We start from the raw sequence: 12,560 nt of genomic DNA, 5'->3' as shown, positions 1-12,560 counted from the left end.
TGTATGGTGTTGTTTATGCTAAATATTAGGCTACAGCTAGGTGTTTATTGTCTTAGCTTAGCTTAGTTTGGGAAAGTGGAAATAACTTGCCTGGCTCTGTCCAGAGGTTAAAAACTCTAGCAACTGTAGGGGACACTAACTAACCCAATGTATGTGTCCTGGCAACCTAATGCTAACTACAACATTCAAGGAAGTCACTACACTTGGCTAATATAGCCTAGCTCAGCACATAACTCCTTGTAGTCTAGCCTACACCACAACTTGAGATTTTTACCATTTGGTTTTTGCACAACTTAAACAAGAAACAGTATTTTGGGGGGTTTTGTTACTTTTGGACAGAGCCAGGCTAGTTGTTCCCCCCCGGCTTCCAGTCTTTGCGCTAAGCTAAGCTTAAAAAAGCTAAGCTAAGCTAACAGTCTCTGGCTTAAGCTTCTTATTTAAAGGTGTAATATGTACTAATTTTAGTTTAAAACATCTAAAAGGTATCAAATGAAGTTAGTATGTTAACCAGCTAGCCCTGGGCCTGAAAACCTCTTTTTCCCAGCGGTACAAAGCACCTGTGCTAGCGGTGTAAACACCAAGACTCCCCTAGCAGTCCAGCTAGCTGCAAAGCTAACTGAAGTAACAGTTATTTTTGGAGTATGAATTGAACAAGTGGCTAAATCTTAATATATTGCACCTTGAACATGAAAATGGTATCAATCCTGTCACCTAACTGAGAATAACTAAATAACAAACTATTCCTTTAAGGTAATCAGGTTACATCACAGAGTGTTAGTAGATCTGAACAGAAGTCTACTTTAAAGACTACAGATTTAAGCTGGTAGTGAGCCTAAGTAGCCTACTAGTGAGGAGATGACCTTTTAAAAACAAACTGGCTGTCCAAACCCCTGAGGATACAGCATGAGACCAAAATAATAATAACTGAGCTGATATATAAACCCAGCGTCAATACACTGATGCTGTCAATTAACATCTAACATATCTCTGAGGTACTTCATATATTAATGGCTATATGAGTCAATAAATTATTAAACCTTGTGGTCTACTGAACACAAACTGAGGTGTCATAATTTATCTTATTCATACATATACAGAAGAGAAATATACACCCCTTCATACATACAATTAACTTAAAAAAATAAAGATATAACCGTTACAAACATAATTAAATAGGATAAGGTGGTGATTTCAAGTTTCGATATTCTACACGTGACTCCAACTACACCAGATCTGGAGCGATAAAGTGCTTCAAGTGTTTTCGGTGACAGTTTTTTACCCGACATAATTGTACCCGTGAAGGGTTTACGAGAGTCTCTGTCTCTGAATCCACAGTTTGGTGTCTGTGAGAGTTAAATGTCATCCAGCTCCACGTCACACTCCTTGGGTTTGCGCCTTTTGACCCTACCTGGCGACCGGCTCCTCCTCTGGCCCGCACCACCGCCGGTGGACACATCATCAGCGGCCATTTTGGGCACTTCTATGGAGTTCACAGGGTTATGGTGCGATTCTGTGTCTATGTCCTCTAAGGAGCCGGGCTGAGACTCCACGGAGGTCCTGGTGAACTGATGGAGGAGAGCGCAATCCTCCTTTTTGTTCTTGTTCACCTCTTCCTCATCCTCCTCCTCGACGGCATCCTCCACGGCCTCCTCCTCGACTCCACTCTCTTTCTCCTCCTTGTTTTCAGTGACTCCACGTCCTGATTCATCAGCACTAGTGTCACTTGGACGTTTGCAGTCGGTGTCTGAGTCTTCGGCGTCGGCCTCCTCTCCCTCGGTCACCCCCTGGCCCCGAGGGTTAAACAAGACAACAGTAAATTATCTCTGAGTGGTCGTAATTAACTAAATTGGGTACTACTGGGGCAGTTAAGTGTCAGTAATTACACAGCAAGAGCTAAATTAATGGTTGGAATCCAAATTAGTTGCTGGAAGGCTGCAGTGAAAACTGAATTTTTTATTTAAAAAAGTACGTGAGCTTTTGACCAACAGTTTGTTGCTGACAATAACAGCAGAAGTACTGCGTTGCTCCCAAACAAAACAGATTTGTCCAGTCTGTCTAATTGGATAGCTGGATTATCTTTTCCCACAGGCTTAGACTTAGTGGTTAGGGCTTCAGTAGGTCAGATTCCTCTTTAAGGTACAGTAAGGTACACTTCAACCCGGCAGTCATGTTCAAGTACTCAGAGATGGTTAAAAATACAGTCGGTGGTGCTTAAATAGGTATTTCATAACTAGAATGGAGGAACATTCCCTTATGTGACCCTATTGTCTTTTTTTAAAAAAGCTTTACATCAAAAGAGGTAAATAAGTGTCATTACATCATCAAATCAAATTTGCTCTGTACCTTGTTAAAAAAGTTTTTATGGTTGTTTATTTGTCGATATTTAAAGCTTTCTTAGAACCTCGGCTTTATTTTTGTAGTTATGGTCATCGTCTATCTGTTACAATCAGAGTTGGGAAGGTTACTTTTGAAATGTAATAGATTACTAGTTACCCTGTCAAAAATATTACATTACATTCGATCACTTTTCTATCAAACGTTTTGAACCGTGCAATAAAGATTCGGCTGACTCTGGACATTCCTACATGACGAAAAAGACGCAAAGCAACAGAATGAATGTGATATTCTACATATAGGCTCCTAACTAAGACAATATATTCAAATGTAATCCCCTATATTTTTATTAGTAACTGTAACTTACTCACATGGGTAAATTTTTTTATTAGTAACTAATACGGTTACGCAAAATGGATGGATGGATGGATATTGATTATTTCAGTTATTTTTAAAAAGTCTTTACCATGTTGTATTTGATTCGTCCTACCTGTGGTGAGGCTGTTTCCTCTTCTGATGCCTCCCTCTCCTGCTGTTCACTCTCTCCTCCTTGTGCATCTTCATTTGACTCCCCCTCTCCTGTGCCATCATCCTCTTCATCTTCATCCTCTGCCTCTGCCGAAGCGCTGACGTTTCCCTCTGCGAGCTCCTCTACTGGTGTGGATTCTTCGTTTGCTGTGTCTTTTGCAGCATCGTCATCCTCCGTTTCCCCAGACGGCTCTTCTTCTCCGCTTTCTTTGCCGGTTGTTTCTTCTTCTTCTTCTTCTTCTTCTTCAGGCTTAAATTCAGCCACCTCGCACTCTTCCCCCTCTGCTTCCTCCTCCTCCTCCTCACCTCCACCATTTTCAGTGGTCTCTCCTTCACCTGCTGTTACTTCTCTTACGGTCTCCTTGTCACTCTCTTCTTCCTCTTCCCCAGTTCCTGTCTCCCCCTCGTTGCCCTCTGTTTCCCCTTCATCCTCTGGGCTCTCACCCTCTTTCTCTTCATCACCTGCTGCCTCATCCTCACCTGTGTTGTCACTAGTTTCCTCAGCATCTTCTCCTTCTGCTGTTTCCCCCTCTCCCTCTTCTTCCTCCTCAACTCTAGCACACTGGCATTGGCAATGTGCCTCCTCTTCCTCCTCCTCTCCATTTTCAGATGTCTCCTCTTCCCTGGCTTCCTCACCACCTGTTTCTCCTTCATTCTGCTCCTCATCGCCCACACTGCTTTCCTCTTTTTCCCCCTCCATGTCCTCCTCATCTTCCTCTGGGATCGTCTCTTCTAAAACAATAGCAGCTCTGATATCCTCTTTAGTTTCATCCTCCTCCTCTTCCTCCTCCAACACCTCTAAATTCCTCACTTCCTTGTCCTCAAACAAGGTATCAGCTTCCTCCTCCACAGGTGTTGGTGGAGCAACTGCAGGCACTGGGCTTTTTTTCAGCTGCAGTATCTTCAGGAGGTCAAACTCCATCATCACTGGTGCTTCGGCTGCCAGTGGGTTTGTCTTGAAAGGCCGGGCGGCCAATTTCTTGCGGACACAGGCATCGCAGGGGCAGTACTCGTCCTCGCTTCGCTGGTCGCTGAAGTCACCTATCGTCTCTCCGTCGCTGAGAGAGTCAGCCGTTTTCAATGACTGGTTCTTCATGACCTGAAAAATAAATCAAACATGATCTTTCTGCCTTTCAAGCAGCAGTAGACGTAAAGATCTGGATTTGTGGTGGACTTACCCTCAGCATTTGACGCCTCTTCTCCGTCATGGTGGAGTCCCGTGAGAGGTTCCGTCCTTTCGGTGGCCGAGGCGACCTCCCCAATCTGCCGGCACGACTCTGAATCTTCCTCATCTCGCGCTCAATGCTGCTCTGGATGCGCCGACTCACCTCCTCCCTCAGCTCAGACATCATGGTGTTCAGGATGAGGCTGTCGTCTAGGTCCCAGCGAACTTTGAACTCTGCCATGGCATCCACGTAGTGGCTCATGAACTGTTTCTCCAGCTTCTTCAGGAGGTGCAGGATCCACACCGGATCAGGGTCTTGGGATAGTTTTTTTGACAAAGGTGCTCGCAGGACAGTTGGTGGCGTGCCTGAGCTGGAGTCCTCCGGAGTCTCTCGTTCGTTATCGGTGGGGGATTTGGAGCTGTCGTTAGCGGAGCTCTTGTCCGATGATGAGGGGTTCTCAGTGGCTTTGGGGCTGTCCAGACTCGGAGGAAGTGTACTTTGTTCTTCACTCTGCACCTGTTCCTCTGCCAAGTCTGTCTTAGCTTCCTGTTGTTCTGCCTCAGCTTTTTCCTCCTCTTCTCCAACCTTCACCACTGCTTCATCCTCTTGTAAAGATCCTGCCTCATTTGCTTTGTTTTGCTCTGTTTCATCTCCACCTTGATTCCCATTCTCCTTCCCTGATCCGCCAGAGCCACTGCTCATATCCACCCCGGATGAGGACCTCGGCGGAGTCACCTGATCTTTTCCAACCTCCTTTGCCTCCTTGGCATCAAAGTCTCTGGGCTCAGTGAGCCAGAGGGATTGAAGGATGGACATAATTTCCTCGTACCGCTGGTTGCGATCCTTCTGTTGGTTGCAGCCGGGGTCAATGAGCTCGAGCTGTGCCAAACAGTCCAAGAAGCCCCTGGCTGATGTGCTTAGTCTACGACCGTAAACTGGAGACACCTATAGACGACAGCAGAGAAAAGAGATTATATTACAAACATAAATTGTCCTCATGGTCACATAAGCCATTCTATTTCATTGTTAATTCTTGAAGAGTACTGGTTACCAGTGTACAGACAGGCCTGCCTTCAGGAAGTCCAATGAATGGGCCCTCACTAAGTCTGAGCATGTCTGTACTCTCTCCTATATAAACACATAAACGTCTTTGCTATTATCAACATCATCCTCTTTCTCACAGGTGGTGGCAGCTCCTTCACTGATGCTAGCTACTTCTTGGGTTGGAGCATGAGTTGTAATGTTAGCCTCTTGGCTATCATTTCTTAAACCTGGCTTGAAGCAGTTCTTTTAGTTTTTTTGTAGTCAAATGCAGCCTAAATACTTTCTTCTTCAGGACACAGAAAGGAAAGCCTGAACCTTAATAGCATTTGATAGATTTTGTTACATGATCACAAAGACATTAGGTCATTTACGTTAAGTCACTGGCTCACCTCTGGCATGCTCTGACATCGACCCGTAGAAGAGCTCAGCAGGACTTTCATCACTGCAGCTGAAGAGTGCCAGTTCCTGGGCAGAGACTCGTCTCTCAACATGGGGCAAGGACCGGTCCCCTCTGCATCACCTGGAGCTGGATCTGCACTCTTCTCCTCTTCTGCTGCATCGCCTTCAGCTTCCTCCGTCTTTTCCTCCTCAGCCTCAACTTTCTCCTCCTCATCCTCCACTTTCTCATTTTCAGGACTCTCCTCCTCCTTTGCTGCCTCTTCTCCAGATTTCTCCTCCACTGCCTTCTCCTCCTCTTCCTCATGCAGCTCATCACCCAGTGCGAGCATGCTGCTGTCAGCAGGAATGCTCCGCAGCCAGTCACTGACGACCTCATTGGGGGAAGCATTGGGCAGACAGGCAGGCGTCAGTCTCAGCTCCTCCTGATCCAACTGGTGCCTGCTTCTGCGACTTTTCTCACTCCTGGGCTTGTTGCTGTTTTTGCTGGCTTTCGAATGTCGGCTGTGTGGACGTGCCGCAGCTAAGACTTCCTTCAGCAGGTCAGCAGCAGACAGAGAGTGAGACAGAGTGCTGTCACTGCATGTCTCCACTTTGCTGCATGGTCTGGAGCTGGGTAGCAGACAGGGGCTTGATTTGGCCTTGTTGTCTGTGCTATGTAGTTTCTCTTTGGCCTCACTAGCTGGTCTACTGACAGCCTGGTTTTCAGAGTCATTATTTCCCGAATCTCCAGCAGTTGTTTTGGTTACATTAGCACTTTTAATGCTAGCATTTGATTTGCTGCGAACGTTAGCACCTGCTGATGAGGTCTTGTCGCTAGCTTTTGTTGTTGAAGCGGACTTCACACTTCCTGTTTCGAGGTCAATTCCTGCTTTGGTGGGGCTCGTACTAGCATGTTGCTCTTTAGGCTTAATGTCAAGCATTTGAGCCCCTGGTTTGACGCCACAGTTGCGACAAGACTTGTGAGACCTGCTGCTTCTTGATGAAATTGCACTGGCTGCTCTCACTGTTTTTTGCTCCCCAACTTCTTCTCCTGGTGTTTCGATAGTCGGGATATCGACTGCCGGAAGATTGTGAGACAAAGTGCTCTTACTGCCATTGTTGTTGGACTTTTGAGACATTGCAGACCCTCTTCCCTCCAAGTTGCTTTTGGGGACATCAGGAGTCTTAACTTGGGACTTCCGCTCAGCGTTTACGTGAAAAGAAACACTGGACTTGCCACTGTCTGAGTCAGCTGTTTCTTGGTCTTCCGGCAACCCAAGGGAGACTGACCCTGAGGAGTTTCGACTAAGTGGTTGCTCGGTGCCTCCTGATTCTCTCCTAGTTCTTTTGGTTGAGGTTGACAGGATGCTTGTAGCCCGCTCAGAAGCTTCCTCATTATCTTCCCTTTTCTCCTCTTCTTCCTTCTCTTTCTTTGCTGAAGCGGCTCCACAGCAACATTTGGATTTGCCAGATTTGGATGACTTTATGGAGTGAACTGACAAGGCACTGGGTCCTCTTGTGTCTCCAGCGGCAGGGCCAGGCAACAACTGTTGCCCAAGTGATTGAGGAGTGCTGGGGGGTGTAGCTGGAGCTTTGGGTGACTGGGTCTGTGGGGACCTCCTGGGGGAGAGAGTTTGACCATGAGAGTGTTTAGAAGATTTAGTGCTTGGTGCATTGTCTTCTGCAACCTCCTCATCTACATCAGCTGCTCCGTTACAATTGGACTTGTGTGATGAGGCAGATGAAACATGAGATTTCCCTGATTTAGCCGATGCAGCGCTCGGTGCTCTCTCTGTTGTATCATTTCCTTCCTCGTCAGCTCCTTCTGTTATGTTAATAGTGACAACATTTGGATTTGGTGGTCCGGATTTCTTGCTGGAATTTGACTTGTGAGAAGATTTTGACTTTACAGACAAGGCACTCGCACCTCGCTCTAGATTTTGCTGTTCTTCTTCATTTGTCTCAACAGAAGGACCATCGGCTTCATTTGGACTTGGAGACGCTGTAGTTCGGTTTGACTTCTGGGACTTGGAGGACTTGGCAGACATGTGCGATTTCCCTGACATGGCACTGGGGGTTCTGTCCTCCACCTCTGTCTTTGTTGGTTCTGTGGCCGGAGAAGTCACTCCTGAATTTGCGTCACCTTCTCCTCTATTGTCCCCTGTTTCAGAACTTGCTTCTGCGTTCTCATTACAGTCAGATTTATGAGATTTAGAGGACGCTGCACTGGCTGCCCTCTCTTCATTTTCCTCATTTTCTTTTTCCTCAGCTACCCTTAAGCTTGGTGATGCTGCAGTTTCATTGCATGACTTTGAAGACTTAGCAGACACGTTAGATTTAACTGACCTGCTAGACATTTGACTCGTTGCCCTTTTCTCTTGATCTCCTCCAGGTTCTGATCGGGGAGAGAGTGACCTTTCCGAAGCTTTGCTGGACTTATTGGATTTATTGGACTTGGCAGACAGATGGGACTTGGCTGACATGGCACTAACTGCTCTCTCCTCTACCTCCATTACCTCTTCCTGTCCTGTTGCTTCCACAACAGGTTCATCAGCTACATTAGCATCTGGAGAAACTGCTTTCACACAATGACTGCAAGTGGACTTTTGAGATGTGCCAGACTTTGCTGACACATTTGATTTAGCTGACTTAGCTGATTTGGCAGACATGGCACTATCAGGTCTTTTTGACTTGCTGGACTTGACGGACACATTGGACTTAACAGAGAGGGCACTGGGAGCTCTTTTGTCTGTGTCATCCTCTTCCACAGCTGTGTCATCAGTTGGGGTGGCGTCCTTAATACCTAACTTGACTGAAGCATTGGGCTTGGAAGAAGCACCAGATTTGGCTGACAAAGAGCTCAATGCTCTCTCTACAGCGTTCTCTCCCTCTGCTTCCTCTCCTGGAACCTCACCTGTGCCGCTGCAGGTGGATTTGTGAGACTTGGCTGACATGGCACTGGGGCTTCTCTCCTCCTCTTTTTGCCCTAGAACACCAGTGATTCCACTACAGCCAGACTTGTGTGATCTATTGGACTTGTGACTTATGGCTGAGGCCACGCTAGGAGCCCTTTCTTCTTCTTTTCCCATTGCCTCAAGATCTGATGTCCCAGACATAGCACTAGATGCTCTGCCCTCCTGGACATTTGATATCGCAGAAATGCGGCCATGGTCAGTGAGGTTGGTCTTGTTGGATTGTGTTGACTCAGCTGAACCATCCGAGCCATCGTCATCGCTGCCATTACTGGCGTTCTCTCGGTTGGAGAGAGGCGTGACAGGCTTTGGAGAGGCTCGGGGGGAATGTTTGGACCTCTGTGATGCTCTACTACTGGAAACAGAGTTGACCCCACGTTTGCAGCCTCCACAGTTATGACACACACTGGATGCACTGGAGCCTCCTGAAAGTCCTGTGCGACCAGACAAGCCACTAACAACCCTCTTTATCTCTTCGTCCTCATCATCTGCAGCTCCCTCTTCCTCTGAGGTTGGGATCTTGGCTTTGCTGGACCTACAGGAGGCTCTGCTCATTTTGGAGCTGGCAGCTCTGTCCATCTCCTCTGCTCCAGCTGTTGAATGTGGGGTGGCTGCTCCACAGTGACAGGAAGAGGCTGCCGATACTACCCTGCTTCCTTTCTCTTCCCAGTCCTTTTGATTGGTGTGTTCGGTAGAGTGACCTGAACAAGCAGACATGTTGCTTGCTGGTTTGTCATCCTGGTGAATCTCAGATGTTTGGGATGGAGACGGTTCATTGCGATGACTGCATTGTGAGGCGCTTGGTGGCAAGTCATCGTCCTGGTCCTCTTTCAGTGATTGCAGGACATGAGAGGAGCTGCTGACTGTAGACAGTGGACGTTCGCCCCCTTCTTCCACCATTAGCTCATCCTCTACTGACTTCCGGCTAAGTGGTCGTAGGTTGCTATCCATGGCAACTACTTCACTGCGGCTGCAGCATCTGCTTACTCTGCACACCTTCACATGGGTGTCTCCATCCTGCTCCACCTTAACTCTGCGCTCAACTTGCTCAGTAACACACATCTCCTCTTGGACCAGTTGGCTCTGCTCTGAACCTGAGCCTCCTCCGCAGTTGGAGAGTCGCGCTCGACAGCGCACCACCCTCCTGGAGTTACCTGACGAGGAAGAGCTCGAGGAGTGTGTGTGTCTCATCACAGTATGGGTTTGCCTGGATGTATGTTGGGGAGGGACAGGATGGTGTTTGTGGCTGTGTGCTGGGTTTTCCCACAAGTCGTACTGCTGTTCTTGTCTATGGTAGCAGCAGGGGCAGTGGCTCCCGTCTGAAACCTGCTGCAGTGCCTCCACGCCCTCTGGGTCGAAGGATGTGGAATCAGGGTCGGAGCAGCTCTCTGATTGAGCCTGCTGTAGGTAATGGGGTGGGGCCTGGCTCAATGGGCAACATTCATTGGTCAGAGATGGGGATTTCTTAATTTGCGTAGACCACTGGAGGGACTCGTCATTCTGTAGGCGAAAACGCACCCTCATCTCTACTGAGAGGCTGCCATCTTTGTTGACCAGGACACGCTTTTCAATGTCTTCGTTGGAAATACCCGGTCTGGCCTGGGAATAGGCGCTGACGCCGTTGCTGTATGACTTCTCTGAAGACAAGGAGAAACGGGCGGAGCGGTTTGAGGAGTCTGAGCGAGGGTGGATGATGCTTTTTTTGGTTTCCAGACCAAAGTTAACTGAATTAAGAGAAGAAAAGCAAACATAAATATAAACTGAGTTGCACTGTTTCTGAGTCCTTTAACTACTCACATATTGGGTATGTACTCTCCTAATAGTGTTTATCAAAGAACATGTGCTTTTGTTGAAAACGTACCATTTTTCTTGCTTTCATGCCCTTCACTGTACTGGCTGGCTCTGGACTGAGCTCCATGAGGTGGGGATCTTCCACCTTGAGTAGCAGGGGATCGAGCCCCATTTCCAGGCGTCCTGGGGCCAAGACTAGGTGACTTTGTGCCCAGACAAGGCAGTTTTTCCTCTGAGCTCTTCCTGATAAAGTGTACCAGCATTGGACTGAAGGCCTCCCGGCCGACGCACACCAGCACACCAGGACAAGTCATCAGGCTTTGCACGCTGTCAATCTGGAAACAAATCACAGTGTCAGAAGTTTCCACTACACAGGGTGTCATCTATAATACAAAACCCTCCATGCATTCAAAAACAGAAGACATCCTACCCTGCGTCCCTCTGCGGTGTAGAGTTTGCGGACATGAAACTGCATCACCTCGGACACCTCATCAAGAAAGGCCCTCAGGCTCCTGGCTGACCTCCTGCTAAGCACCACGCTCCTCCTCATCCCCGGCTCGCTGTTCTTCACCAGCAGGATCCGTCGCTGCCTGTAAGGAATATGGCCGGGCGGTGTTGCAGACAAGGTTTCAGGCCGATGGGGCTTGTGGCTGTGTTGGAACCACATATTTTGGCGTTTGCCGGCTATCTCCATGTTGACTGGCTTAGCCTGCCGCCGGTCAGAGCAGAGGTAGCAGCCGCCATCTTGGAGCTGCTCCAGGTGTTTGATGGCATGGGTGCCACGGGGAGTGGTCACTGTGCGCACGCCAAATGGCAGGGGCACCTGTACATGGACACATAAGCATATGCACACAAACTTTATATACATCTTCATCCAGCTGTATATAACTACCAATGTGATCAAATTTCATGATTGGTAAACAACTATGAAATTCTCAACTGAGACAGTTTGAGCTTGATCCTCTTTGCAGAAACTTACTAAGTATGAAATCCTACTTTTATTACAGAAACATGTTTCAAACATCTCTCAGCAGGTAAAAAGCAGAGGAAGGAAACAGCAAATTCTCTTGAAAAAGATTAAAGTGCAGTACAGCTGCATCTACACAGTCAGCATCAAAAGAAACCTCCACGTCAGTGCTCTGAGACCTGTCACACTAACCTTTTGGGAAAGGTCGTCCAGCAGGGCGTCAAAGCATTTGAAGCTGCGCTTGTGGACCGCCATCCTGACGCCCCCGAACTGGCTGTCGCCGCTTTTATAGAAGGTGATCCGCTTGGCCGGGGTGGCTGTGGTCACATGGGCGAGGCGTGAGTAGAAAGGGGGTGGCTGGGGGTGGGGCGAGGCATGTTTAGATGGGGGGCGGGGGTCCCACATCTCTGCCAGGACTGTTTCCATGCTGCGATCTCACACACACCTGAGGGAAGCACACAAACGTGCAACACAATCAAAATATAAAGTAGTTGTTCAAATATATTCACATTTAGACCACACTCAAGTGTTTTATCTACTGAATGCCTTGACAACTGCCTTTTCGTTTTTCTGTTCGCACTTTCTAATCACACTCGCAACGTCACAACTGCTAATCAGGGTGTTTGACTGAGGATTCAGGACAGGACATACATTAACAGGACTACCTGACACATAAGGGTGTTACATGTGTCATTTGGCTACAACGGGGAAAGAGCTGCTTACATAATAATTTCCAAATCGAACCTGTAAAGTTCAAAGTAAATGGCTTGACATATGACAAACCTGAAAGTGCTGCTGTCCTGCATTATTTCCTGCACTGAAAAGCCAACATGCCTAAAAACTGACAGAAGACCTCTGCTTAATTTATTCAATGTTGGGACAAAAAATCCGTGGACTGGCACCAATCTTTTATCAGAAAACAGCCACATAATATGAAAAAATATCAAATACAGCAACATGTACATCTATATACTGTACATGTTAAAGACTGAGCTTCCCACAGCCTGCTATATTTAGTGGAGCAGCCTAACACACATCCAGAAATCCTATTTGGAGAGGACGTGAAAAGTTTCTGTCCTGCTTCTGAACAGCTTGCATCCCATACAGTGTATATATATATATATATATAAATATATTATATATATATATATATATATATACATATTTCCCCTCAATACTTTTGTACTTGGTTTGAATGGATAAGTGTATGGACACACATGCTAATAGAAGCATAACCAAGTTTAAACTTTACAGCAAAAACAAATGATGTGATCCCTGATATGAGAAGCAATATTAACACCCTGAACCAGTACACGAGATGACATCAAGACTGGTTACTGGGCTGACTTTCAGTAACCCATACGAAAAGGTGAATGTTAT

The 12,560-nt window shown here is 47.1% G+C and overlaps 1 protein-coding gene across 1 annotated transcript; it reads right to left on the bottom strand.

Annotated features, from left to right (window-relative positions):
- Nucleotides 1-1,324: 1,324 nt before the first annotated feature.
- On the bottom strand, nucleotides 1,325-11,606 carry rp1l1a (rp1 like 1a). The gene is made up of 11 exons (XM_073462744.1): nucleotides 11,373-11,606; nucleotides 10,644-11,036; nucleotides 10,284-10,548; nucleotides 8,795-10,146; nucleotides 5,630-8,422; nucleotides 5,462-5,581; nucleotides 4,041-4,973; nucleotides 3,424-3,961; nucleotides 3,199-3,324; nucleotides 2,825-3,057; nucleotides 1,325-1,784 (listed from the first exon to the last, which is right to left on the bottom strand). Exons 1-11 carry the CDS (start codon nucleotides 11,604-11,606, stop codon nucleotides 1,353-1,355), a joined length of 7,419 nt encoding a protein of 2,472 aa, XP_073318845.1. The 3' UTR covers nucleotides 1,325-1,352.
- Nucleotides 11,607-12,560: the final 954 nt, after the last annotated feature.

Source organism: Pagrus major, chromosome 24, assembly GCF_040436345.1.
Source record: "Pagrus major chromosome 24, Pma_NU_1.0".
Taxonomy (NCBI): domain Eukaryota; kingdom Metazoa; phylum Chordata; class Actinopteri; order Spariformes; family Sparidae; genus Pagrus; species Pagrus major.
Note: the sequence above shows the minus strand (reverse complement) of the source record. Positions and strands in the feature narration are given on the sequence as shown.

Excerpts from the sequence above, each read along its gene's own strand:
- rp1l1a (XM_073462744.1), bottom strand. The coding sequence starts at position 11,606 with ATGGAAACAGTCCTGGCAGAGATGTGGGACCCCCGCCCCCCATCTAAA. Across the intron at positions 10,147-10,283 it reads GCATGAAAGCAAGAAAAATG|TTAACTTTGGTCTGGAAACC; the intron begins GTACGTTTTCAA and ends CTCTTAATTCAG. Across the intron at positions 3,058-3,198 it reads CGTAAGAGAAGTAACAGCAG|AAGAGCCGTCTGGGGAAACG; the intron begins GTGAAGGAGAGA and ends AAAGCGGAGAAG.